Below are 23,578 nucleotides of genomic sequence, written 5' to 3'. Positions count from 1 at the left end.
TATAATGGTGAGTGCTAAAGAACTAATAGATCGCAGTGAATAAATTTCATAGATAGCTTTAAGGCACATAGTAAGTCATGGTGTGATTTCTGTTTATAAACCACCTTTTATCTAAATTCTTCATAACCGGAACATTCTTTTACTAGCTGACCGTACGTATCTTCTCACAAACTTGTTTTCAAAAGTCAATATCTGCAACGAAATTCCATACATCACTGTCCGGTCCGGTATCCCCTCTATATATCTAAAAATAAGCAATATAAATATGTTTGTTTGTTCATGCTCGATTTACCCTCTCGATGGAACTTGTAAATTCACCCATAACCTTTGCTCCCGGTCATCCCCATCCTTTACTGTCAAACGAAAATAGCTCCTATCACTTGCGGTTACGATTCACAACACAACGTCACTAAGTGAATTCTAAAGGACAATCTATAGTGACTCGATAGCAATGAATTTAGTTTGCCCAAAGCAAGTGTGTCTGCGACAGGATTCGTCCATTTCATATTAAAAGCACTTGAATTTTGTTTGTCTATTTCCGGTCAAATAAAGCGAAGGTACTTAAGTGATCTGAAAGGAAATGAAAATGTCGATGACGGGGCATTTCCGGGTTTTATTTCAGAGACATGTAGTTATTTTAAGCAAAAGAATTGTATATTTCATCGAATTGAAAATATTTACGAAATAGCCTTTAGAGTTTAGTCAGTCTGAAGGCTTTACCTTATATATACACTCACGGGCAATGAAAAGGTTCCACTGAGAAAAGCACCAAATTACTCCTAAACGGAAATGCTAGCTTAATTACGAATTCTGCATCATTGAAGTACACTTAACGGAGCATCAGGATATTATTAACTAAAAACGGTAATATTTTGTCCAATATTAGAATTAAAAATGTGAAAAAATTGAGGTCGTTGGTGTCGGCATTTTATGAGTGGAACTATTTCATTGCCCTTAAGTGTACTTTCTATTCACCAATAATATTAGGTCCTTACATATGAAATTGGCGTTTTCTATTGGAGGAACATAAAGTCGTTTTTTTTTTAAATGAAATATATTAAATAAATCAAAGTATGTACCATTGCTATGTATGCACTTTTGCCATCTCATAGGTAGTTCATTGATCCCCTTACTAAAAAAACCATTCGGGCGGGAATCAATAAAATCTTTGAAGGCGGTTTGGACTGCCCCATCGGAGTTGAATTTTTTTCCTTGCAAGTAGTTATCCAAATTGCGAAAAAAATGGTAATCTGTTGGAGCAAGGTCCGGAGAGTACGGTGGATTTCTAAGACATTCTAATTGAAGCTCCTCTAATTTGGTAGCCGTCTGTTGTGCAGTGTGTGGTCTAGCGTTGTCCTGAAGCAGCAGTGGCCTAGAGCGATTGACCAGCCTCGGTTGTTTAGCAGCTAGCTTTTCCATCATGGTTTGAAGTTGCTGACAATAGATATCTGCCGTAATCGTCTGGCCAGATTTAAGAAAGCTGTAGTGAACGACACCGGCACTAGTCCACCAAACACTTACAAGCAACTTTTTTTTAGTCAATTTTCGCTTAGGGCAGGATTTGGCTGGTTCGCCAGGGTTCAGCCATTGCGATGAGCGCTTCCGATTATCGTAGAGGATTCACTTTTCATCACAGGTAATGATTCGATTTAAAATTCCTTCATTATTGTGCCGGTTGAGTAACGTAACGCAGCAGTCGACGCGCGTTTGTCGGTTTGCTTCACTCAATTCATGAGGTACCCACCTTTCAAGCTTTTTCACCTTCCCAATTTGCTTCAAGTGGGTTAGAATAGTTTTATCACTAACACCGGAGCCTGCAGCTAACTCGGACGTGGTTTGCGATGGATCCGCTTCCACAATAGCCTTCAATTCTTCATTATCAACTTTGGTCCCGGCCGTCCACGAGGTTTGTTCTGCAGGTCAAAGTTTCCAGAACGAAAACGTTGGAACCAAAAACGCACTGTGTTTTCTTTTGCGACACCGTCACCATACACATAATTAATCCTTCGAGCCGTTTCTGCAGCACTGGTGCCACGGTGGAACTCATACTCGTAAATAACGCGATATTTCAAGTTTTCCATTTTGTAAACAGAGTGACACAAAGAAAAAAACAAAAGAAGAAAAAACAAATGAATTAGGGGGTTTGAAACACAAATGCATGAGTAAATAGCTGTATGAATTTTAATTTGGAATTCCTAACCATAAAGGTAATATTTGAGATCAAAGTGGCCAGTAGGACAAAACGCCAATTTCATATGTAAGGACCTAATATTATGGTTTTAACTTCGAGTAGGTAACACACACACAAGCTACACTGCCCCGTACATTAGGAAAGTCAGAACAGAGAAAAGCCATTGCACTCATTCAAGTCGTAATTAACCATTTCTTTTACCCACTCTTATCGCGCGTCTGGCAAAGAAAAACGAAATTTATTAACATTCCGATAAGAGTTATCTTCATTTGGGAATGTTCCTACCACCTCTGTTCCGTGTCCGAAAACCTTTATCGAAACCCGAAATTCTCATTACGAAAATTACACCGAATTTCTATTCTATATTGAAAAGGTCTGGCTTCGCTACGATTGGTTGACCTTTGGCTTTTGTTAATACTAATGTTTCTAATATCATTTTATGGCACGCTATTTATACACTGACCTCTGGCTTTTTCATTGATTCCCATTTCCTATACTGCCAACATGTATAGTTATGTTCTCATAGTTATTATAACCTTATTTTTTACCTTTACGGCCCATAGGTATATTGTTTCTATAATACCGAACGCCACCCTACTAAGAACTAGAATAAAACGAAAATTTAAAGTCAAAAGTCTTTCATTCACCCAAACGTTGCTTGGGTGAGATCGCTTTAAGCGATAAGACCGCCTATTAAGCTTGCTACTTTGTAATGTTATTATGGTGTGTGTGTGTGTTTTTTTTTTCAATTAAGTCATATAGTATTATAAAGCAAAGGTATTTTTCAGGAATGCTGTTTAGTTTTCAAGGTTAATTGATTCAAAGTGAATTTTTGTGTCATATAAATACACCCGGTATATCCTAACTAATATTATAAATGCAAAAGTAACTGTGTCTGTATGTCTGTCTGTTACTCTTTCACGCCAAAACTACTGAACGGATTTGAATGAAATTTGGTATACGGTCTAGCTAGACCCTAAGAAAGAACATAGGCCACTTTATATCCCAGAATTCCCACGGGATTTTTTTTAAGGCGAAGCGAAGCTCGCGTGAACAGCAACTGAGGAATTATAAAAATTTATAACAACGGCTATTTTGGCATGTCCCTCAACTTCTTTATTTATTTGTAGCCATTTCTTTCCTTATATTGGTAAAAAATGCCTTTTAACTGCAAATATAACTTATTGACTTTATTTTAAACTAAAATATATTTAAGTCCTGCTTAAACTGAATTTTTCAAAAATATTTTAATAAGTCACCACCCACCATTTTGCCCTGTCCCCGGCATAAAATGAAACTTGTAGCTCAATTTATTCAAAAATTTCTTAAGTAGCCGAACTTTTGGAGTGGTTTTTACGGAATATCTACTAAATAATTATCGTTTGATATCATTAAAAGTGCGAATAATAGCCGTTTTATATTTTTAAATCGAAAACAATTTCGGCCCTGATTTTGATACTTCCGGAAATGTCGGTTTTGTTACCGCATTTTTTCCTATAGAAAATTTACCAAATGCTTATTTTTAGTTTTTAAAATATGGCAATACTAAGATCTTAGACATTGCCGGCTTAAAAAAAATAAAAAGGCCTCCGTGGGTAGCTCAGTGAGACTGTCTTTAGTACCGGTCGAACTGTGGCCAAATTTGTCGTCAAGTTTGTTACTACCGTAATCAATTATTTATTGACACATTTCTTACGATAAATTAATATAAAAAGGCATGGTTAATGCTAAACAAACTGTGGTATTTGGTTTATCACTGCTAGTAACTGAACGGCTCATATATTTTTTCAAAGGTTAGGTGGGCGTGTTTTGTTACTTCGATTTTGTTACTGAGGGTACGGTAACATATAGATGGAACGAAGAAGTAACAAAATCGACAGGTTTACATGGCGACTTTAATAACGGAAGTTGGATTGCTATGACTGTATATTTATTGTTTTTTTTTGTTATAAATGTGGTTTTTCGAGCGATATAACCCAATTTAGAGTTTAACTCGTTATTAAGATGTTTAAAGTGAATTTCATGTAAAATTGGGCCCATGTTCTAAATTTATCATGTTCAAATTTTGTGCTGGTGCCATGTAAACCAAGCCCAACAATTTTGTTACCGTCCGTTTAGTAGCTGTCCCTGCATTCTGTTCGAAGATTTTGTACTATTTTGTCTGAAACTCTTTACTTTTATAATATTTTTGGTTCTAATTAGTTAATATTAGTTATTCCCCAACCTATGTAAAAGTTATAAATGTGTTGTTGTCTAAATTACGCCTCAGACATTAAAAAATATTCTTGATTTGTTGACTGTGGTAACAAAACTGAGACATTATTGGATTTTTAACTGATTTCTAAAGAATATAGGACTTTTTTCCCTTGATAATGTCATTTAAGAAGACTGTGGCTTTCCTTTAAATACTTTAAATTGAAAGAATACCTAAAGTTTAATTAATTATTTAGGCCCCAAGAATGGTAACAAAACAGAAATTTATTCATACTTACCGTCACATTTTTACATTTTATTAAATAAGTACTAAAAATACCGTAATTTCACAATAGATTTTAATAACTATAGATTATAGCGGTGTTATTTCATTTACTCAAAATATATTAAAACACCAAAAAATAAAAACATAACATTTTCATCCGTTGTTATAAATTTTTATAATTCCTCAACTATAGTATAAATTCAGTATACCTAAGCCGTTATTAGCACTAAGTTTGCTTCGGATCAACCGCATTAATTACGTATACATTGAGGGCTGAAGTTTCATGACTGTAAGCTGTAGCTGTAAACATCTTGTTCAAACAGTAACTTTCACTTTAGGTCCTTGACTTCGGGAGTTATCGGGTGACCCGGACCGGTGGTGTAGTGGTCAACGTGCTGGCTCTAATGCCGAAGGTCCCAGGTTCGATACCCGACCGTGATGTCTGTTTCTTGTTTACCTATTTATGAAAACGAAAAAAGTTTACGTTTCCTTCTGTCATCTGCATACATTTTCTGTCAAAAGTTTCATGATAGTTTCCATTAGAGGCGCCACTTAGTATGCGAGAAAACGTAACTTTTATAGTTTTCGACAAACTATCAAACCTGTATACTAGACCTGCTGATTTGCAGAGTTTATAGTATGATTCTGAAAATATAAATGAGTTCTTGATGTTCATAATATATATTCTTAAAAAATATATATTATAAATGCACTCTTAGTAAAAAATACAATAACAAATTGTCACCCTACTGCTGCTAGACAACGAACGAACAAATGATATTTTTTACACTTACGCTAGCATATTAATTAGTGAGAATGTTTCGTAATGGTGTTTTCATAGTCGCTACGGGTGTACCCGTCAGACGTTTCCCTCGTAGACTTAGACTAACGATATACGAATAAGATGGTTGCCACATACAAAAAAAAAAAAAAATTATCCGCATTGGTTTACTCTCAAACCGTTTTAACCTAATGACAACCATTTTTCCAATTAATATAGTCACAAATCGCCTAACCGTGGTTCGGTCCTAACTATTATTATAAATGTGAAAGTAACTGTGTCTGTCTGTCTGTTACTCTTTCACGCCAAAACTACTAAACGGATTTGGATGAAATTTGGTATACATATGGTCTAGACCCTGAGAAAGAACAGCTAGTGTAAAATAAGAGCTAAGTGGTAGAAGTGGAGTGTTACTTGTCAAGACGTTTCTTTTGTACTGACACACCACCTTGTCCGTAAGTATATTGTTAATCTAAGCTCAGGGCGTGATCGTGTCGGCGTCGACGATTAAAATTGTTTACACGGTTAATGAAAACACCATGACGCGATAGAATAAGGCCGGGTGAGAGCCCGTTTGACTGTCGAGGGAGTACTTATTACACTTTTAATTTTAATCACTTTTTATGTTTTTAGTTGGTAATATTCTGATGCACCGTTAATTAGTATACTAAAATATTTCAGAAAGCGATTATTTTTAGTTTTTTTTTCCGTATAACAGTAATTTGGTGTTTTTCTTACTGGAACGTTTTCTTTGCCCGTGATTGTAAATACATACGGTGAGGGGGTTCAAAGACAAACGTTTATTTTTAAACAAAAAAAAAAATATAAACAACAGACGATCAATATTCTTGTTAACAGATGGCGCGACTATATTTCGTATTCTATGTTTATGATCAATTCTTCTGCCACAACATTTAAGCTCCTGTAAATATTTATATTATATTCTATTTAGTATTTCACTTTTATTCTAATACTAGTAGCTCCTGCACGCTTCGCTTCGCCTTAAAAAGTGGGAATGCCGGGATAAAAAGTAGCCTATGTTCTTTTCCTGGGTCTAGACCGTATGTACCTATACAAAATTTCATTCAAATCCGTTCAGTAGTTTTGGCGTGAAAGAGTAACAGACAGACAGACACAGTTACTTTCGCATTTATAATATTAGTTAGGATGATGTACAATCAACTTGTTATTACCTAACAAATACTTACCACCATACACATTTGTAAGAGTGTTATTTAAAAAATAATATTATATAAAGACAGGGCTTACTGTTACTGTCTAATTAGTTTCACACTGAAATGCCGGGGTGCGGTAAGGGCTCGGTTTTTTGGCAAATAATATAGTAATTAAATTCCTTAACGAGTTTTTTATCTTCTGAAATGACAAATAGGGCAATAGTGCGCCTTAAATGAGGCACTACTGGTTACTATAACGTTCCTACTGTATAATTAATGCGTGACATATAGTAAAGCTTTACATTTACAGGGACCACAAAATAAATAAATAAATAAATATGTGGGAACATCTCACACACGGCCATCCGACCCCAAGCTAGGCAGAACCTGTGTTATGGGTGTCGGACAGCTGATATATCTACACAAATACATAGATTGATAGATACTAAATATAAATATCAACACCCAAGACCCGAGTACAAATATCTGTCTTTAAACAAATATCTGCCCCAGCCGGGAATCGAACCCGGGACCTTCGGCATAGCGGTCAGGGCCACTAACCACTACGTCATTCGGTCGTCTACAAAAGGAGCCTCCCTGACGTATTCAATTGTACCTTAGGTATATAAGGTGTTGCAAAAGTGGTTTTGTTTACAAACAAACAACTTGTTCTTCTTTGTCAGATAGTGACAAAACAGTTCTAATCTTATAACTAATCTGTTTAATAACTTTTTATGAATAACAGTGTTAGCCGAAAGGGAGTGCAACATTCTGTATACGTGCGGCGTACTCTAAGCACTCAGTAACTGAGAACTATTCTGCATGCCTGGCTTATTATTATGGATTCTAGTCACCCTATAGTGTCAGTGTTAACACACATAATAATATAATATAAATGATTGGTCATGGATCCACTAATAGTTATTTACTGTACTTAATATTATTTGTAGGGTAATTAGTCCTACTTAATTTGAATCACCCTGTAGATATATCAAGATATTCAAGATACATTTCTCCGAACAATCATAATCCCGAATATTATTTATGACTCACGAATACATTAAGCAAAATTATACGCACGACGGATTTTCTATACAAACTGATTATGCTGAACTTTCGTCGCCCACGCGCGCATACTGATGAAGAAATAAACCAACTGAGAGCCTACTTTAGCATTTAAAACAGGAACATTCGAAACATGCCATATCATCGGTACCTTATAAATAAATAATAAACACTCACACCTTGTCCTAATGTACTCCCTTGCGGGGTAGGCAGAGGTGCATTGCTGCACCCACTTTTCGCCAGTGTTTATGTTAGTCCCAATGTAATAGGGAGCGGGCCTATTTCCATTTTACGGGCACCCGTCCCATCCAAGACCCGAGAACAAAATAATATCTGTGTTTAAACAAATATCGGCCCCGGCCGGTAATCGAACCCGGGACCTTCGGCACAAGAGTCAGCGTTGCTAACCGCTGCGCCATCCGGTCGTCTCTTTTTTAGCGCAGTCCTCGTCTGGACGTCATCGTAGTGTCAGAGAAGGCCTCCAGGGGGCGGCACTGAGCATTGACAGAACAACGACTGAAATAAATCATCGCTTAATGATAATGGGCCTAGTCAATAAGGCCTAACGAGGACAAGACTGCAGCCTGAGTTATAGCTGCAACCTGCTCGCAACAGTCATAAAGACGTAAAGGTTAGTGTCTTAATGAGTATGAGTGGAATAAAATATACATGATTACGTTGAAACTATGAATGCACTATCACATTGATGATAAAATTGATATTTTTGGATCCACTGTCTCATCAATTAAGTACCAGTTGAAAAGTGTTATTGTGTAATGTGTATTTGTTTTCGCGTCTACGGGTTGTTTTAGTTTTAGTTAATTAAGTAGGTATAGCAATAACAGCACACAAATATTGTTGTGGTACTGATATTCTTATTTATACTGTAGTATGTAAATTTGTAAAGAATTTGTTTAAGTAAGTAGCATAAGTTGTTTAGATATTAAGTTATTGGAATAGCACTAACTTCATTTTTGTAAAAATGTAAGTAATTCTTATTTTTTATGCATGTTGTGCTCACTTCTAGTAGGGCTTATTCATTGTAAGGTAGTTAGGCAACAGATTTTGAAAGCTGTAGGAACTAAGCTCAGTTTAGTGAGCCAAAAAAAAAAAAACACTGAAGTAAATTGATTTGTAGATTGTAAAAATTACTGTATCACAATTTTACAAAGGCACTGTGACTAAACTGAATACAGAGACCTAGGTCAGAGACCTGCGTGAAGTTAGCAGCCTAAAGTTAGCAGCCTATGAATATGCGACCAAATTAAGATGGTCACTTCACTCATCCTGTTCTTATTCAATTAAAACGTATGCAAAGGCTTACGTTGTGTATAGTAGTAGTACTATATGCTAATAAAAATTTAATACAAACCAATATTGTCAAAATTACCATAATTCTAACTTATTTAAATTAAAGTCAGCAGCCTAAATGGTCCATTTGTATGGAGACACCTGGAAGTTGTCCAGATGCCAGCATCTCACCTAGTTTATTTTGTGTGTTGTTTCATAAGAAAAGGCTGACAGAAGTTTCATCAACATTGAAAGAGGATAGCAGGGGTAGCCGGGCCACTTTGTAACTGATTTTGGTGAAAAATCGTCATTTTGTATGGAGACACCTGGAAGTTGTCCAGATGCCAGCATTTCACCTAGATTATTTTGTGTCTTGTTTCATAAGAAAAGGCTGACAGAAGTTTCATCAACATTGAAAGAGGCTAACAGGGGTAACGGGACGAAAGAATGAAATAAAAAGTTAGCAGCCTAAATGGTGAATTTGTATGAAGGCACCTGGAAGTCGTCCAGATGCCAGCATCTCACCTAGTTTATTTTGTGTGTTGTTTCATAAGAAAAGGCTGACAGAAGTTTCATCAACATTGAAAGAGGATAGCAGGGGTAGCCGGGCCACTTTATAACTGATTTTGGTGGAAAAACGACATTTTGTATGGAGACACCTGGAAGTTGTCCAGATGCCAGCATCTCACCTAGTTTATTTTGTGTGTGGTTTCATAAGAAAAAGCTGACAGAAGTTTCATCAACATTGAAAGAGGATAACAGGGGTAACGGGACGAAAGAATGAAATAAAAAGTTAGCAGCCTAAATGGTGACTTTGTATGGGGGCACCTGGAAGTCGTCCAGATGCCAGCATCTCACCTAGTTTATTTTGTGTATATTCCCATAAACAAAGGCTGACAGAAGTTTCATCAACATTGAAAGAGGATAGCAGGGGTAGCCGGGCCACTTTATAACTGATTTTGGTGAAAAATCGTCATTTTGTATGGAGACACCTGGAAGTTGTCCAGATGCCAGCATCTCACCTAGTTTATTTTGTGTGTGGTTTCATAAGAAAAAGCTGACAGAAGTTTCATCAACATTGAAAGAGGATAACAGGGGTAACGGGACGAAAGAATGAAATAAAAAGTTAGCAGCCTAAATGGTGACTTTGTATGGGGGCACCTGGAAGTCGTCCAGATGCCAGCATCTCACCTAGTTTATTTTGTGTATATTCCCATAAACAAAGGCTGACAGAAGTTTTATCAACATTGAACGAGGATAGCAGGGGTAGCCGGGCCACTTTATAACTGATTTTGGTGGAAAATCGTCATTTTGTATGGAGACACCTGGAAGTTGTCCAGATGCCAGCATCTCACCTAGTTTATTTTGTGTGTTGTTTAATAAGAAAAGGCTGACAGAAGTTTCATCAACATTGAAAGAGGACAACTGGGGTAACGGGACGAAAGAATGAAATATAAAGTTAGCAGCCTAAATGGTGACTTTGTATGGGGGCACCTGGAAGTCGTCCAGATGCCAGCATCTCACCTAGTTCATTTTGTGTATATTCCCATAAACAAAGGCTGACAGAAGTTTCATCAACATTGAAAGAGGATAGCAGGGGTAGCCGGGCCACTTTATAACTGATTTTGGTGGAAAATCGTCATTTTGTATGGAGACACCTGGAAGTTGTCCAGATGCCAGCATCTCACCTAGTTTATTTTGTGTATTGTTTAATAAGAAAAGGCTGACAGAAGTTTCATCAACATTGAAAGAGGACAACAGGGGTAACGGGACGAAAGAATGAAATATAAAGTTAGCAGCCTAAATGGTGACTTTGTATGGGGGCACCTGGAAGTCGTCCAGATGCCAGCATCTCACCTAGTTAATTTTGTGTATATTCCCATAAACAAAGGCTGACAGAAGTTTCATCAACATTGAAAGAGGATAGCAGGGGTAGCCGGGCCATTTTATAACTGATTTTGGTGGAAAATCGTCATTTTGTATGGAGACACCTGGAAGTTGTCCAGATGCCAGCATCTCACCTAGTTTATTTTGTGTTGTTTCATTAAAAAAGGCTGACAGAAGTTTCATCAACATTGAAAGAGGACAACAGGGGTAACGGGACGAAAGAATGAAATATAAAGTTAGCAGCCTAAATGGTGACTTTGTATGGGGGCACCTGGAAGTAGTCCAGATGCCAGCATCTCACCTAGTTTATTTTGTGTATATTCCCATAAACAAAGGCTGACAGAAGATTCATCAACATTGAAAGAGGATAGCAGGGGTAGCCGGGCCATTTTATAACTGATTTTGGTGGAAAATCGTCATTTTGTATGGAGACACCTGGAAGTTGTCCAGATGCCAGCATCTCACCTAGTTTATTTTGTGTGTGGTTTCATAAGAAAAGGCTGACAGAAGTTTCATCCACATTGAAAGAGGATAACAGGGGTAACGGGACGAAAGAATGAAATAAAAAGTTAGCAGCCTAAATGGTGAATTTGTATGGGGGCACCTGGAAGTCGTCCAGATGCCAGCATCTTACCTAGTTTATTTTGTGTATATTCCCATAAACAAAGGCTGACAGAAGTTTCATCAACATTGAAAGAGGATAGCAGGGGTAGCCGGGCCACTTTATAACTGATTTTGGTGGAAAATCGTCATTTTGTATGGAGACACCTGGAAGTTGTCCAGATGCCAGCATCTCACCTAGTTTATTTTGTGTGTTGTTTAATAAGAAAAGGCTGACAGAAGTTTCATCAACATTGAAAGAGGACAACAGGGGTAACGGGACGAAAGAATGAAATATAAAGTTAGCAGCCTAAATGGTGACTTTGTATGGGGGCACCTGGAAGTCGTCCAGATGCCAGCATCTCACCTAGTTTATTTTGTGTATAGTCCCATAAACAAAGGCTGACAGAAGATTCATCAACATTGAAAGAGGATAGCAGGGGTAGCCGGGCCATTTTATAACTGATTTTGGTGGAAAATCGTCATTTTGTATGGAGACACCTGGAAGTTGTCCAGATGCCAGCATCTCATCTAGTTTATTTTGTGTGTTGTTGCATAAGAAAAGGCTGACAGAAGTTTCATCAACATTGAAAGAGGATAACAGGGGTAACGGGACGAAAGAATGAAATATAAAGTTAGCAGCCTAAATGGTGACTTTGTATGGGGGCACCTGGAAGTCGTCCAGATGCCAGCATCTCACCTAGTTTATTTTGTGTGTTGTTTCATAAAAAAAGGCTGACAGAAGTTTCATGAACATTGAAAGAGGATAACAGGGGTAACGGGACGTAAGAATGAAATATAAAGTTAGCTGCCTAAATGGTGAATTTGTATGGGGGCACCTGGAAGTCGTCCAGATGCCAGCATCTCACCTAGTTTATTTTGTGTATATTCTCATAAACAAAGGCTGACAGAAGTTTCATCAACATTGAAAGAGGATAGCAGGGGTAGCCGGGCCACTTTATAACTGATTTTGGTGGAAAATCGTCATTTTGTATGGAGACACCTGGAAGTTGTCCAGATGCCAGCATCTCACCTAGTTTATTTTGTGTATATTCCCATAAACAAAGGCTGACAGAAGTTTCATCAACATTGAAAGAGGATAGCAGGGGTAGCCGGGCCACTTTATAACTGATTTTGGTGGAAAATCGTCATTTTGTATGGAGACACCTGGAAGTTGTCCAGATGCCAGCATCTCATCTAGTTTATTTTGTGTGTTGTTGCATAAGAAAAGGCTGACAGAAGTTTCATCAACATTGAAAGAGGATAACAGGGGTAACGGGACGAAAGAATGAAATATAAAATTAGCAGCCTAAATGGTGACTTTGTATGGGGGCACCTGGAAGTCGTCCAGATGCCAGCATCTCACCTAGTTTATTTTGTGTGTTGTTTCATAAAAAAAGGCTGACAGAAGTTTCATGAACATTGAAAGATGATAACAGGGGTAACGGGACGAAAGAATGAAATATAACTGAACTTTATATTTCATTCTTTCGTCCCGTTACCCCTGTTATCCTGTTTCAATGTTGATGAAACTTCTGTTAGCCTTTTCTTATGAAACCACACACAAAATAAACTAGGTGAGATGCTGGCATCTGGACAACTTCCAGGTGTCTCCATACAAAATAACGATTTTCCACCAAAATCAGTTATAAAGTGGCCCGGCTACCCCTGCTATCCTCTTTCAATGTTGATGAAACTTCTGTCAGCCTTTGTTTATGGGAATATACACAAAATAAACTAGTTGAGATGCTGGCATCTGGACGACTTCCAGGTGCCCCCATACAAAGTCACCATTTAGGCTGCTAACTTTATATTTCATTCTTTCGTCCCGTTACCCCTGTTATCCTCTTTCAATGTCGATGAAACTTCTGTCAGCCTTTGTTTATGGGAATATACACAAAATAAACTAGGTGAGATGCTGGCATCTGGACGACTTCCAGGTGCCTTCATACAAATTCACCATTTAGGCTGCTAACTTTTTATTTCATTCTTTCGTCCCGTTACCCCTGTTAGCCTCTTTCAATGTTGATGAAACTTCTGTCAGCCTTTTCTTATGAAACAACACACAAAATAATCTCGGTGAGATGCTGGCATCTGGACAACTTCCAGGTGTCTCCATACAAAATGACGATTTTCCACCAAAATCAGTTATAACGTGGCCCGGCTACCCCTGCTATCCTCTTTCAATGTTGATGAAACTTCTGTCAGCCTTTGTTTATGGGAATATACACAAAATAAACAAGGTGAGATGCTGGCATCTGGACGACTTCCAGGTGCTCCCATACAAAGTCACCATTTAGGCTGCTAACTTTATATTTCATTCTTTCGTCCCGTTACCCCTGTTATCCTCTTTCAATGTCGATGAAACTTCTGTCAGCCTTTGTTTATAGGAATATACACAAAATAAACTAGGTGAGATGCTGGCATCTGGACGACTTCCAGGTGCCCCCATACAAATTCACCATTTAGGCTGCTAACTTTTTATTTCATTCTTTCGTCCCGTTACCCCTGTTATCCTCTTTCAATGTTGATGAAACTTCTGTCAGCCTTTTCTTATAAAACAACACACAAAATAATCCAGGTGAGATGCTGGCATCTGGACAACTTCCAGGTGTCTCCATACAAAATGACGATTTTCCACCAAATTCAGTTATAAAATGGCCCGGCTACCCCTGCTATCCTCTTTCAATGTTGATGAAACTTCTGTCAGCCTTTTCTTATGAAACAACACAAAAAATGATCTAGGTGAGATGCTGGCATCTGGACAACTTCCAGGTGTCTCCATACAAAATGACGATTTTCCACCAAAATCAGTTATAAAATGGCCCGGCTACCCCTGCTATCCTCTTTCAATGTTGATGAAACTTCTGTCAGAATTGTTTATGTGAATATACACAAAATAAACTAGGTGAGATGCTGGCATCTGGACGACTTCCAGGTGCCTTCATACAAATTCACCATTTAGGCTGCTAACTTTTTATTTCATTCTTTCGTCCCGTTACCCCTGTTAGCCTCTTTCAATGTTGATGAAACTTCTGTCAGCCTTTTCTTATGAAACAACACACAAAATAATCTCGGTGAGATGCTGGCATCTGGACAACTTCCAGGTGTCTCCATACAAAATGACGATTTTCCACCAAAATCAGTTATAAAGTGGCCCGGCTACCCCTGCTATCCTCTTTCAATGTTGATGAAACTTCTGTCAGCCTTTGTTTATGGGAATATACACAAAATAAACTAGGTGAGATGCTGGCATCTGGACGACTTCCAGGTGCCCCCATACAAAGTCACCATTTAGGCTGCTAACTTTATATTTCATTCTTTCGTCCCGTTACCCCTGTTATCCTCTTTCAATGTTGGTGAAACTTCTGTCAGCCTTTTCTTATTAAACAACACACAAAATAAACTAGGTGAGATGCTGGCATCTGGACAACTTCCAGGTGTCTCCATACAAAATGACGATTTTCCACCAAAATCAGTTATAAAGTGGCCCGGCTACCCCTGCTATCCTCTTTCAATGTTGATGAAACTTCTGTCAGCCTTTGTTTATGAGAATATACACAAAATAAACTAGGTGAGATGCTGGCATCTGGACGACTTCCAGGTGCCCCCATACAAATTCACCATTTAGGCTGCTAACTTTATATTTCATTCTTTCGTCCCGTTACCCCTGTTATCCTCTTTCAATGTTGATGAAACTTCTGTCAGCCTTTGTTTATGGGAATATACACAAAATAAACTAGGTGAGATGCTGGCATCTGGACGACTTCCAGGTGCCCCCATACAAATTCACCATTTAGGCTGCTAACTTTTTATTTCATTCTTTCGTCCCGTTACCCCTTTTATCCTCTTTCAATGTTGATGAAACTTCTGTCAGCCTTTTCTTATGAAACAACACACAAAATAAACTAGGTGAGATGCTGGCATCTGGTCAACTTCCAGGTGTCTCCATACAAAATGTCGTTTTTCCACCAAAATCAGTTATAAAGTGGCCCAGCTACCCCTGCTATCCTCTTTCAATGTTGATGAAACTTCTGTCAGCCTTTTTTATGGGAATATACACGAAATAAACTAGGTGAGATGCTGGCATCTGGACGACGTCCAGGTGCCCCCATACAAAGTCACCATTTAGGCTGCTAACTTTAAATTTCATTCTTTCGTCCCGTTACCCCTGTTATCCTCTTTCAATGTTGATGAAACTTCTGTCAGCCTTTTCTTATGAAACAACACACAAAATAAACTAGGTGAGATGCTGGCATCTGGACAACTTCCAGGTGTCTCCATACAAAATGACGATTTTCCACCAAAATCAGTTATAAAATGGCCCGGCTACCCCTGCTATCCTCTTTCAATGTTGATGAAACTTCTGTCAGCCTTTGTTTATGGGAATATACACAAAATGAACTAGGTGAGATGCTGGCATCTGGACGACTTCCAGGTGCCCCCATACAAAGTCACCATTTAGGCTGCTAACTTTATATTTCATTCTTTCGTCCCGTTACCCCAGTTGTCCTCTTTCAATGTTGATGAAACTTCTGTCAGCCTTTGTTTATGGGAATATACACAAAATAAACTAGATGAGATGCTGGCATCTGGACGACTTCCAGGTGCCCCCATACAAATTCACCATTTAGGCTGCTAACTTTTTATTTCATTCTTTCGTCCCGTTACTCCTGTTATCCTCTTTCAATGTTGATGAAACTTCTGTCAGCCTTTTCTTATGAAACAACACACAAAATAAACTAGGTGAGATGCTGGCATCTGGACAACTTCCAGGTGTCTCCATACAAATGGACCATTTAGGCTGCTGACTTTAATTTAAATAAGTTAGAATTATGGTAATTTTGACAATATTGGTTTGTATTAAATTTTTATTAGCATATAGTACTACTACTATACACAACGTAAGCCTTTGCATACGTTTTAATTGAATAAGAACAGGATGAGTGACTTAATTTGGTCGCATATTCATAGGCTGCTAACTTTAGGCTGCTAACTTCACGCAGGTAATACAGAGGGGGTATCGCGAAGTAATGTTTACGAAGTATACAACTTGAATCCAATAATCGTTGTCAAAAACAAGCTGGCGATAGGGGGGCAGTAACTAATGAACCAAACTTTTATATTTTCTTGGAAAACTTTTCTGATTTTATGAGTATATTCACAAATTCTCTTCCTACAACCTACCTATATCCACTTAAACACTCAAAGTAGGCTCCCAGCGTGGGTTTGCGGTGGAAAGGTAGTAGGTATCTTGCATGTGGTGGAAGTGTGTGCAATAATTAATCCCCTATTGCTAATGGGGTTTTGTTGTGCCTCAGACAGCTTTGCTTAACCGACCCCGTTGGGATTATAACGGTCTGCGATTGGTTAACTTGCGGGCTGCTGGGTAACGGTGATAGACGGGTTATAGTTTGATGCTGTATGAATTAGAATATTATCGAATAGAATAGAATTGAATATACATATGTATAGAAAATAAAATAAATCCTAATCGTAACTAATATTATAAATGCGAAAGTAACTGTGTCTGTCTGTGTATTACTCTTTCACGCCAAAACTACTGAACGGATTTCAATGAAATTTGGTAAATATATGGTCTAGATCCTTAGAAAGAACATAGGCTTTTTGTCGCGGAATTCCCACGGGATAACTTTTTAAGGCGAAGTGAAGCTCACGGGAACAGCTAGTATGTGATAAAGGTGATTAAATTTTTTCGTGCACATCTAACAACAATCGAGAACAAATAATGTATGTAACTTAACTATGTAAAATCAGTTTGTACTCGTAGGTAGTGTGATGCCAAAACCATTGATGATGTTGACGTTTGAAATGTAAACCGAGCTAATATCAAAGGCATTGCTCGCGTCGATGGTTGATCGATGGAACTAGGGTTACTCTAGAATGACAAAAAACTAACAAACGAGCGCTGTCCTGCAATACTTAGAGCCGATTTCTCCATAGTCGGTTAGAGCATAACCAGGGAGTAGTGGTTGACTTTTGACACATCTGTCATGAATTTTATATGGAGATGACGTTTAATTTATAAATCAATCCCTGTCGGTTAGATAACCGACAATGGGGAAATTGACACTTACCTTTATTATAGGTACAATGAATAGGAGCCGTGGTTAGCACAGCGATCAGAAATTTACATGAGCTAGAGTGACCTCGCTGGCAAATTGAAGTAAACACATCGTCGAAACATCAGCACACATTCGGTAATAACTTCGATCGACAAGAGCCGAGATAGATGGAGTGTGTCCGACGCGAGCGGACATGTAATATGGACAAATATGCTCATATTCGCTAAGTCTATGCTGTGGATTTACTCGTGTAGAGTAGTGGTAAACAGTGGGATTACATTACATTTTTAAATTCTCTAAGGCCAAGGGTTTTGACTGTAAACCAGAGTGCTTGGACTGTTGCACATGCTGAGTATGGTGTTTTTTTTCAAAACTGAACAGCAACTCGCACTTATGCTTGGACTTCACGAGACCAGTTTTTCAAAGTTCTGCATTTAAAAGTGCTGCAAAAATTTAAATTGTACCATGTCATGGATCCCAAACAACTTATCAAAAATTCAGCGATACCGCAATTATTGAAATGTGGTAAGAATGACAATTATTCTTAGCCTATTCTGGTTTATCGAACTCTTGCTACTATATTTGTACATAATCTACCCTAGAATGTGGTAGCTGAACTCCAATAAACGATGCTATTATTTTCCACTGCACACTAATAAAGTCCCCTATGACTATTTTATTATATTACACTTGGTTTCATTAACCGAACTGTTAGACTTTTCTACTGAGCAAAAGTGGCGATGTGCGGACATTGAGAAGTTAGGCATAGACTCTGGGAGTTATACCTACGTGAGCGCGGCGCACGGCTGCCGGCGCTGGCTCGACCACTGCCTAGTCACGCAGGCTGCGTGGGACACTGTCACTGATGTCACCATATTGTATGATGTGTTTAGCTCCGATCATCTGCCTCTTACTATTACTTGTCAATTAAACATTGTTTTGCCTAAGATAACACAGAGTGTGACATTATGTAATAAGGTAGTATGGGGAGAAAGAGACAGCGATCAAATAAATAAATATCGTAACTTATGTCATGATAAGCTAAAGTTGATCGACTTTCCACAAGAATTATCATTGTGTAGTGATGGTCATTGTAATAACAGTGACCATAAAGTAATTTTAGATAATATGTATAAGAATATTATTAGCATTTTATCCGAGTCCGCTGTAAGCAGTCACCTTAATCACCAGCAGTCTTTCAAAAAAGGCCGTATTGTAGGCTGGAACAAACATGTGGGGGAGGCTCACAGGCAGGCTAGGGTCGCATATCAGTTGTGGCTATGGTACAATATGCCTACGTCAGGAGGCATTTATGACAATATGTGCCTTACTCGTAAAATCTTTAAGAGCAAACTCAAATGGTGTAAGAAACATCAAGAACAAGTTAGGCTCGACATTATAGCGTCACATCGTGCCTCCAAAGATTTCAAAAAGTTTTGGAAGTCCACAAAGAAACTTGAGGTTAAGCCTGGACTGCCTGTGAGCGTCTCGGGTGTCAATAAGCCGGAGGAGATTGCAAACTGTTTGTAGATCACTTTAATGTGCAGTCTCCCCTAGGTTCACCGCAGCAACGGATGGTTGATGCTGGGGCCTGTTGTGATGCTGACCTGGTTCGTTTCTCTACCTCACAGGTGGCATTTGTATTAAGGAAAATGACCAGAGGGAAGTCACCAGGTCATGATGGCCTCAGCATCGAGCACCTTCAATGCGCGGGTGTCCACCTGCCACGTGTTTTGGGAATGTTTCTGTCGCTGTGTATGGGCCACTCGCACCTCCCACTTGATCTGATGAGAACGGTGGTTGTTCCCATAGTTAAAAATAAAACAGGGGACGTGGCGGACAAGGGCAACTATCGGCCCATCTCACTGGCGACTATTGTAGCGAAGGTGCTCGACAGCCTGCTGGACTCTGTGCTGGGGGGATATCTAAATCTACACGACGCACAATTTGGGTTTAGACCTGGTCTCTCCACAGAAAGTGCTATCCTTAGCCTGAAGCACACGGTCCAGTACTACACAAAAAGACAAACACCAGTATATGCTGCGTTTCTAGATCTTTCGAAAGCCTTCGATCTTGTGTCTTACGATGTGCTTTGGGCTAAACTCCGGGAGAGGCAGGTGCCGGCAGAGCTGTTGCGCATCTTTCAATTTTGGTACCTGAATCAGGTAAACAGTGTGAGATGGGCCGGTAAGTGTTCTTCATCGTACAGGTTGGAGTGCGGGGTGAGGCAGGGGGGGATCACCTCTCCCAAGCTCTTCAATCTGTACATAAATGATCTGATTGTGGGGCTCAGCAGCAAGAGGATCGGTTGTCGCATTGACGATGTTAGTATTATTATTATTTATTAAATAAATGAACAAAACAAAAGACAAAACTGTAAATGGGCTAATAAACAAATAAAAAAAATGATTCAGACCAGAGACAGGCTCCTTAAAATATGGTTGAAAACTAATGATATAAATGATAGAATACTATACAACAAATACCGTAATAAAACTAATAAATATATTAACAAGACTAAAAACAACTTCTACTATAATGAAATATGCAGTAACTTTAAAAATTCGAAAAAGGTCTGGACAATAATAAATAACTTATGCGGGAACTTAAGCAACTCGATTGATACTATCTTATTAAAATATTTTGACCAAAATAAATGCGACTTGGCTAACAGGTTCGCAAACGAGTTCGAAAACAATGCGTCAAACATCAGTAACTCTTGTAACATGCCTATTTTGAATTCGATAAACTATGAAATAACACCTAGTACTACTATGCGCCTAAAAAAAGCAAGTGAAGAAATTGTAACTAAAATAATAAGTCATATAAATGAGAAAAAAAGCCCCGGGTACGATGGGATCAGAGCATCCGATTTAAAGTATATAAATAAAGAAATAACTCCAGTCATCACTCACTTAATAAATAGTTGTATTACTACATCGCAGTACCCGGACAAATTAAAGATTGGCATTATACGGCCTATATTTAAGAAAGGTAATCATACTGACTATAATAACTATAGACCCATAACTATATTGTCATGTATAGATAAGATAGTTGAGAGATACTTCGGCGACGAGCTCAATAAATACCTACGTAATCAGCATATTATAAATAACACACAATTTGGGTTTCAGAGAGGCCGGAGTACCTCCCAACTACTGTGTCAATTCACTAATGAGGTCAATGATCACCTGCACAATAGACAACATGTACTTGCGGTGTTCATTGACTTCAGTAAGGCGTTTGGTACCCTACAATATAATACCTTATATAAAAAGTTATCGCAGAATGGTGTACAGGGCCCTCTCCTAGACTGGTTTAAAGATTATCATAAAAATAGAAAAACAACTGTGAAGATATCCGATACATATAGCAACCATATTTTTACACATCAAGGAACGGCACAGGGATCCATACTGGGCCCGACTGAGTACCTGCTGTATGTAAATGATATGAGTAATGTGCTGGAGGAGGGTTCGGTATACCAATTTGCAGATGATACGTGTTTACTTGTTTCAAATACATGTTTACGTAAGGCCGAGTGCGCACTACAACGAAGTTTCGACCAGCTGTGCAGGTGGGCACATGATGTAGGTCTCACTATAAACGCGCAAAAAACCAAAGCTATGCATATACATTCTGCTCACCTAAGAACAGGAAGTGACTACGAGCCGACTATCACTGCCCACCTCCACGACTGTCTCCACTCTAATAACAACCCTGTGTGCAACTGCCCTAAACTTGAATTTGTGAAAAACCATATGTATATAGGTCTCATTATTGACCATAAATTTAACTGGGAACCACACATCAATTATATTTGTAATAAATTACGTTCTATCCTAAGTAAACTATACCTACTAAAATATAAGATACCTTACAGGACACTACGTATGTTATATCTTGCACTTGCAGATTCCATCATTAGCTACGGACTAGGTAGTTATGGCCGTACATATAAAACTTACATAGAAAAAATATATAAATTACAGATAAGAATGTTAAAAACCATTGTCCCAATAAACATCAAGAATAAATTTAAAGATAACTATACACAACTGTTTAAGTTTTGTAAAGTCCTACCAATAGAAGAAAAAATTAAGTTGTCAATTTTAAAAGAAGAAAATCATCATATTTCCCAAATAGTTTATAAATCCCGCCCCAAAGCACTTCGAATTTTAACATCAACAAAAAAATGTATCTTGCCTAAATATCGGAATTGCTTTGGGATGAGACATTGGAGATACTTACTGCCCAAAACCATTAATGAATTGCCCCTAGATATGCAAAGTGTATACTTAAATTGTGGTTATAAAAAACAACTGAAGAGATGTTTCATAAAAAAATTATTGTAATCTGTACTGTATTCTTAACTATCTCATTGAATTATGTTAACTTAACTTATAATATTTAATAACTAAATACCTACCATAAGTGATAACTACTAGCTAATTACTAATATACCTACTTGTTAAATAATGCATGTGATATAAAAATATTTTACTATTAAGTAGCTCTTAAACCCTTAATGGATTTCTGCTGCTTGTATTAGGCATATTGTATTTTTTTTGTGTAATTTCTTATTCAATAAATAAATGAATGAATTAACAATATCAGCTATGCTGACGATATGGTGCTGCTGAGCCCTACAGTCAGAGCGCTGAGGGAACTTCTCCGTGCGTGTGAAGCATATGCTCTGTCTCACGGCCTGGTATACAATGCCAAGAAGAGCGAGTGCATGGTGTTTGGAGCCGTCAGCACCTGCCTTGATAGTGTGTCCGCTATTACCCTCAATGGTGCACAGTTAAAGCGGGTACATGAGTTCAAGTACCTCGGACACCTTGTGACTGACGACCTCAAGGACCATGTTGACGTTGAAAGGGAACGCAGGGCGCTGGCCATCAGATGCAACATGCTGGCTCGCAGGTTTGCTCGTTGTAGCAGGGAAGTCAAAATTTCGCTTTTTAAAGCATACTGCCAAGTATTCTACACGAGCAGCCTTTGGATCAGCATCACGCAGAAGATGATGAGCGCCCTGCGAGTCCAATATAATAATGGCTTCAGGATGCTGATGGGGCTGCCCCGCTTCTGCAGTGCGTCGGGCATGTTCGCGGAGGCGCGCACTGATGACTTTTATGCCATTATGCGAAAGAGGGCGGCCTCATTGCTCTGCAGGGTGCGGGCCAGCCCCAACTCCATTCTGAGGACAATAGGCGGGAGGTACGACTCGCCCATCATGTGCCATCTGGCTGGGGTATTGGTCAAATACATATAGCCATTTACCAGTACCCTGGTTATAGTTGTAATAATTATTAATAAGTTGTACCTGTAAATGTGTGTAGAATTAGGATACTAACATAGAATAAGAACATTGTTACTAACACATTGGGCCTAAGTTGTCTATTTAAATAAATAAATTATTATTATTAATACGAAGTAGTAAAGGGAGTCATAAAAACTACCTAATACATTTTAATTATTGTTTGTAAAATTTATAACAAAAGCATCGCGTGAAGCTACAATTAAGTAAAGAATGACATGGGAAGTGTGTACCTTTGTACTATCAGGGAAAACACTTCGACACACACGTTTATTCTCTAAAGATGTATTTATTTATTTTTTGTATATAATTGGATTAAATATTTGTTCTCTTGTCTTAGATGTTTATGTTGCGTGATGTCTTCTGGCCTACAAGAGTAGGGCCCAAGTCACGAAGCAGGTTCCTGGTTCCTCTGGTCTATGATGAAGGAGCTATGTCTAGCAGCAGTTAACTGTATTATGAGAGCTCCAACGAACTATAAGTTCGAGATCTGGGGGGTCACTCTCTAAGCCCCAATTTCTCCGTAGTCGGTTATCTAACCGACCAGGGAGTGGTTCATCAATACGTCATCTTCATATAAAATTATTGACAGATGTGTCAAAAGTCAACTACTAATACCTGGTTATGCTCTAACTGACTATGGAGAAATTGGCACTAAATCGGCGACCAAATCGCTGGGTTTTGATTGCACATTTCCAAGC

General features: G+C 38.4%; 1 protein-coding gene across 1 annotated transcript; it reads left to right on the top strand.

Annotated features, from left to right (window-relative positions):
* The first annotated feature begins 19,293 nt into the window (after positions 1 to 19,293).
* On the top strand, positions 19,294 to 21,496 carry LOC125488876. Its single transcript, XM_048622576.1, has 2 exons — positions 19,294 to 19,719; positions 21,473 to 21,496. Exons 1-2 carry the CDS (start codon positions 19,294 to 19,296, stop codon positions 21,494 to 21,496), a joined length of 450 nt encoding a protein of 149 aa, XP_048478533.1.
* Positions 21,497 to 23,578: the final 2,082 nt, after the last annotated feature.

Source organism: Plutella xylostella, chromosome 8 (assembly GCF_932276165.1).
Source record: "Plutella xylostella chromosome 8, ilPluXylo3.1, whole genome shotgun sequence".
NCBI lineage: Eukaryota > Metazoa > Arthropoda > Insecta > Lepidoptera > Plutellidae > Plutella > Plutella xylostella.
The sequence above is the reverse complement of the archived record's forward strand: the minus strand, read 5'-3'. Positions and strand labels throughout refer to the sequence as shown.